Consider the following 6,495-nt stretch of genomic DNA (forward strand, 5'->3'; position numbering starts at 1 on the left):
CTAAGGCTCAAATCTAAACTCAATTGCTATCTAAAAGGATAAAGTTTCCAATTTATCCATTGGGGCTACACCAAGTGTTTAAAAACCCATCCACAAGGCTTGAAGATTTAGGGGCTTAACCATTAAGCACAAAATCCTTGAAATCTGAAACCCAACCTTTCCAGAGGAGATTCTAGCCTTATAATCATCCCAAAGGTTGGTGCTTTATAGACATGCATGTCTTGAACCCAAAATGGGTCAAAAAGGGAAAATATGAACTAAACTCCAAGCATGCCATCAAAACTTGGCTAATGACCAGATCCAAGCCACTACAAGGTCACCTTGACCTGGTGATTCATAAAGTTTTAAACTTTATGAGATCCATCCATTGCAACATCCAAGAATAAGGAGAAAAAGGGACAAAACTCAAGATCTAGCTACATAGAGGAATAAAAATCGGATCTTGGACACTTACAAAAGTCCAGAAGAGTGCCAAACCGAAGATGAGGGCTTTGCTTGCTAGATCCTTGCTTCCTTTTTCCATCTTTCTTCTTCTTTTGCTCCAAAAATACCACACTAGCTCACAAATGAGAGGGAAGGATGATTAGGGTTCACAAGGGCCGATATGGGGTTTGGAGGCTGATAAAAGATCAACCCTAGGGACTTAAGGATATTATATAGGGTGCAAAACCCTAAAATTTAAGGTTTCTCATCCAGCCGCCAACACGCCGTTTTGGTCCATAAAAATACGCGGCCCAAAAGTCCTTCAACACGCCGTGGTGAGGCTTCCAACACGCCGTGTTCCAATGGAAAAACATGTATAAATGAATAAATCTCATAACTGGGAATCGAGATGTTACATTAGTACTACATATAATATAATAAATATGCTCCATTTCCAGACAAGATCATGTATTCAAGTAGGAAGCAACATACTACACAAAATCAAAACACCCCATTCATCAATTCTAAATCAAGAACAAAGACATTCTAATTGATTTTTATGTTATTTTTGTTTAGTGTTATATTTCACCAATTTATTAGATTGTTATTTATGTATTATTTCTTTACTAATTTTAAATTATTATTGCTATTAATTAAACATTACTGTTTTTTTGATACGTAATTAAAACTTTATTTATTTTAGGGATGTTAATTATAATAACCCTTATAAATGAGTCTATTAACAAAATAAATATTTTTTTAGTTTCGTAATTCTCAATTCTTGAAATTTCATAGTTTTTTTTTACATAATTTTTTTTTTCTCAAAAAACCCCCTTTCTATTTATGTATAAAATGTCCATTTTGAAGTGTATTATCATTAATTTTCAATCATCTGATTGCTTTCAAGCCATTGTATTGTATGCACTTCTTGAAATGTTAGAGTTTTTTTTTTTTTTTTTTTTTTTTTTGAAATTTGAAATTTCGGTAAGAATCCAAAATCTGAAATGTACTTTGTCTGAAAATGTATTTTTTATGATGGAATGACCGATTCTGGACTTGTTGGTCATTTTTAAGAGAAAATACTTTTTGGTTATGTTCTTTAATATTATTATTAGCTTAAAATATAATTAGTTTAGTTATCATCCCTTTATTTTATATATTAATCCATTTTGTTTAATTTGTATATTAATCCATTTTGTTTAATTTGTATATTAATAACTTTTGTTTATTCTATGTCTTAATCAAGTTCATTATTTATCAAAATGAAAACTAAAAAGAAAAATGAGGCCCGATTTATCCATAAAAACGTTATATCCACATGCAACTCCAAACTTCAATACCATTCTGGTTCATAATCTTCTATTTCATACAACTTTAACTTCACCTCCTATACAACTCTAATACAATTTCAATGGAGATGCTTTAAAATGGGTTGGGGTTTAGCCATTTTAATTATATGTCACATAATAATAAAAAAACAAAGATATAATTTAAAAATAATTTATTATAGAAAAATGGTCATTTAATGTCCATTTAAAAATAAAATAATAACACATGATCATCTCAGTAACAAAAACAAAAGACATAGATCTTATATGGTTAAAAAAGTTTGGACATATAATACAATAATACAATTTTCAACCACAAAGACCATTTATGTAATTTACTTTTCTAATTAGATGTATAATATCCATCGTAACATTAACTAATACTTTTACTTTTCAAATTTGAATACGCAATTTTTTATTAATTATTATCATCTTAAATGGTCGACTATTAATTTTGATAAAAGATATTTGATCAATCGAATTTTAATAATTAATTCAGGGTCATTACAAAAAAAACATCACCGTCTAAGAAGAAACAAACATGTCTATTTACGTTTCTTTCTAACCTTACATTATCTAAGTATTTTTCATTAATTATTTTTAGTAACAAATTTTTTTCAAACATTACACTAACTTATTATTAATTTATTACAAAATATTTTGAAACGTGTTTTGTTAATTTTTATTACATATGATCTAATCATATACTATTTTCAAGACAAAAAAACCTTGTAACGTCATGATTATAATTTTAACAATTACAGACAAAAAATAAAATATTTTTTTAAATAGAAACAATCAGTCACCATTATACGAGTAAGCTCTTTAATTTGTATTTTCTCTCATCTCTCATCTCTCATCTCACCCAACTACTAAAAAAACTCAAAACTCCCATCTTCTCTTCTGGTTGAGCAGCTTCGAAATCCACACTCACGCCGCCATTGATGCGCTGTATACAGAGAGAGAAAATCAACGACATACATACTTGTTTGTTTCAAATAAATCTGGTCGTCAGTTGATTCCTCATTTCGTTTTTCCCCAAATTTTCAAGATCAGCGCATCCGCCATCGCCTGAGAGATTTGTTGTGAAACTGAAGATAGTTATGAAGAAACTGAGGAGTTTTTACATGCATTTGAAGCATCCACATACTATAAAGAGGAAATGGATCTATCCATTAGCTGTCGGGTCAACCGTTTTTCTCTTTCTACTGTTTTTGTTAACCCTAACCTCATTTGACGGCAATCGTATCTACGGCTTCTACGCCACCGCCGGAAACTCTGTTTTTGTTGAAGATAAGCTCCGGCCAATCGGCATCTCCGATGTTCCTAATCCGCCTCGTTTTGCTTACCTCATATCCGGTTCGAATCATGACGGTGCTATGCTCCGACGGACGCTTCTGGCTCTATACCATCCGAATAACCGCTACGTCGTCCACCTCGACGCCGAATCTTCGCCGGAGGAGCGGCTTGAGTTGCATGAGTTTGTGAAGAACCATCCGGTTTTCGTGAAATTCGGTAATGTGGTGATGATCACGAAAGCTAATCTCGTGACCTATCGCGGACCGACTATGGTGGCGAATACGCTTCACGCGGCGGCGATTTTATTGAGAGACGGTGGCGATTGGGATTGGTTTATAAATCTCAGCGCCTCTGACTATCCCCTCGTCACTCAAGATGGTGAATTCTCTCTTCCTCTTTCACTTCAGTTAATCCAACATACTTCTGTTGTTAATCCGGCTCTAATGATTTTCGTTTTTGTTTCAGATCTGCTTCATACATTCTCTTCCCTACCCAGAGATCTTAATTTTATTGATCATACAAGCAATATTGGATGGAAAGAGTAAGATCTTTTTTAAAATCTCTGATTCGAATTGTGAGATTCTTTCAATTGTAGCAATATAAACGAACCTATGTTCTCCAGATTTCAAAGAGCAAAACCTGTCATTGTTGATCCTGGCTTGTATATGACGGAAAAAACTGATGTTTTTTGGATCACACAGAGAAGAAGTGTACCTACAGCTTTCAAATTGTTTACAGGTATGTAATTATGGCATCTTTTTTCTAGCCACAGAGTTCTCTACTTCATTCCTGATATCCATTTATGGTAATCGCTTTTACATAGTGAACTGTTTCTTGATTGTTTTGTCAATTGGGGTCTTCATTATTTTGTGATATAGACATATAGTTATCTTGCTGTCTAATAATTCGGTTTTTAATGATCAATTAGTTAAAAATCTAATCATGTTCAGCTGTTTTCCAATGTGCATCTACACAATCTTTTTGTGGGGAATGACATCTCTTTTTTTACTTGATTTAGCTTAGCATAGCTTGTTTCTAATGTTTCACAGTTTCAACTATCCTTTTTGTAACATACATTCCCATTTCCCACATCTTTTGTACCCATGAACTTTTGAACCTCATTTTTCTAAAGTCGTTCTTTCTGCATTAAGTAAAAAAACACCATATACAGCATACCAGATTAAGTTAAAAGATACAACACCTCAGATAACCTAGATGACCTCTCCCTGTTTTTTTCCCATTTTCTGTTTGGAACTCAATGATTCTTGGATGTTGTTTCTTTTAAATTAATTTTACTTAATAAGGACATGACTTAATCTGGTAAACTATATATAAGCGTTTGTTTTTGACTTCATGCAGAAAGAATTACTCAATCGAAAAAGCGAGGGAAATGAGGATATCCTCATTTTGTCCGCACTTTTTAAAAATTTGACGTCATTTATTTTGTTTTTTCCATTTCTAATAAAAATTGTTTGCTACGACGGAATCAGGAAATGAATGAGAATGAAATGGTATGAAAAATAGTTTGTTTTGTGTGGTGGAAGTGGAATGGAATGGATCATTTCTAAAAGAACCGGATTTTTTCCAATTTGTTAATTTTCATTTCTTGGTTTTTTCATTCCATCATGGAATGAAATGAAAGTTTATAATATATATCCCATTTTTATTTATATGATTTTAGTGGCACAAAATAAAAATCCTTTTTAGAAAGTTCACAATTCTACTTCAGTTCTAGTTTTACTTTCTAAAAATACCTAGAAAATATATTTGATTATAATCTTACTAGTTTATAACCCGTGGAAACCACGGTTACAAAATTAATTAAACTTTCATAGTAAAAATTCAAAATTAATAATAATTATTTGAAATAAATTATTAATTAAGAGATATTTTTTTAGTTATATAAAATTGTAATTGTTGATTTATTTTAGTTATATAACCTTATAATCTATATTAATTATATTTTAATTTTTATTCTAATGTTATTAATTTAATGTAATTAGAGTGAGAAATTTAAAATTTGAAATTTGAAATGGAGAATCAATAGTTTGACAAGTGGCATGACATTAATTAGGAGTTCTAATAGGATGACGAATGACAAAAATAGATTAAAGCTATTCTTTTATTAGAATAAGGAGATTCGATCTTTAATTAGCTATTATATTGCTTATTTCTTTTAATTTTGTGTACAAAAAATTCTATAATTATGATTAGATAATACATAGAATATGATTATAGGCAAATTTCCATAAAAAAACACTATAATTTTTGGTTTAATCACCGAAAGATTTTATTTTCAGGATCGGCATGGATGGTATTATCGCGGTCATTCATCGACTTCTGCATATGGGGATGGGACAATCTCCCGCGAACCGTCCTCATGTACTACGCAAACTTCATCTCTTCACCCGAAGGCTATTTCCACACCGTCATATGCAACGCTAAAGAATTCCGTAACACAACCATAAACACTGACCTCCATTTCATCACATGGGACACCCCACCAAAACAACACCCTCACTACCTCACCTTACAAGACATGTCCAACATGGTCAACTCAAACGCTCCCTTCGCTAGAAAATTCCACCACAACGAACCCGTCTTAGATAAAATCGATTCCGATTTGCTTTTTCGTGGGCCCGACATGATTGTCCCCGGCGCCTGGTGCGCTGGGGACACTCAGAACGGGTCCGACCCGTGCTCAGTCGTTGGGAACGTTACCGTCGTTAGACCGGGTCCCGGTGCGAAACGGCTCGAGAGTCTTGTGAGCTCGTTGTTGTCGGATGAGAGTTTCAGACCTAGACAGTGTAGGTGACAATGACAGGACAGTGAACAGGTGGATGGTGTAATTAGTGCTGAAGAAAGCATGGTTATTGGATGGATGGATGGATGGTATGGATTTTGATTTGATTTGATTTGGGTTTTTTTTTGTTGTAGTAAGAGGTGATGTGACTAAAAGCCGATTCTTTTGGAACCCGGTTCATTAAATTTTTATATGGGGGGGTTTAAGGGTTCACAAGGACTATGATGTAAAATATATATATCATAATTCGAAACTTTTTATATGTTTTAAATCATTCATCTTTATATGTTTCCTTGTTATAATAAAGAGTTGATAATCTAAAATTATTTTGTCAGGTAGATTTTGTTTATGATATTGGTTATAAATATATGTTAAATTTTTTTAAGGAGTTGAACTTGTGATCGTGAGTCAAAAGGTATTAGAGCATTCACACCAGGTTTTCAAAGCCCTCTGTAAACAATGTTTGAAAGACAACATCAAAATTCAAAAGTCTTCTTGCAAGACTTGAAAGCCAGTTTGCTGTCTTGCTACGCTAATTGGTCCGTGTCTCGAAACAATTATTTTCTTATTTTATTTAGGGTAAATAGTATAAAAGACACTAAAGTTACATTAAAATTCTAATTTGACATTGTGTTATTTTTT

At 32.5% G+C, this 6,495-nt stretch overlaps 1 protein-coding gene across 1 annotated transcript; it reads left to right on the forward strand.

The window, feature by feature from the left end:
- The first annotated feature begins 2,564 nt into the window (after positions 1 to 2,564).
- LOC145109444 (beta-glucuronosyltransferase GlcAT14A-like) lies at positions 2,565 to 6,124 on the forward strand. The gene is made up of 4 exons (XM_079046595.1): positions 2,565 to 3,428; positions 3,516 to 3,591; positions 3,673 to 3,788; positions 5,351 to 6,124. Exons 1-4 carry the CDS (start codon positions 2,855 to 2,857, stop codon positions 5,863 to 5,865), a joined length of 1,281 nt encoding a protein of 426 aa, XP_078902721.1. The 5' UTR covers positions 2,565 to 2,854; the 3' UTR covers positions 5,866 to 6,124.
- The last annotated feature ends 371 nt before the right edge of the window (positions 6,125 to 6,495 follow it).

The sequence above is a fragment of the Lactuca virosa genome, chromosome 4 (genome assembly GCF_052849685.1).
Source record: "Lactuca virosa cultivar CGN04683 chromosome 4, Lactuca_virosa_CGN04683_v6, whole genome shotgun sequence".
NCBI lineage: Eukaryota > Viridiplantae > Streptophyta > Magnoliopsida > Asterales > Asteraceae > Lactuca > Lactuca virosa.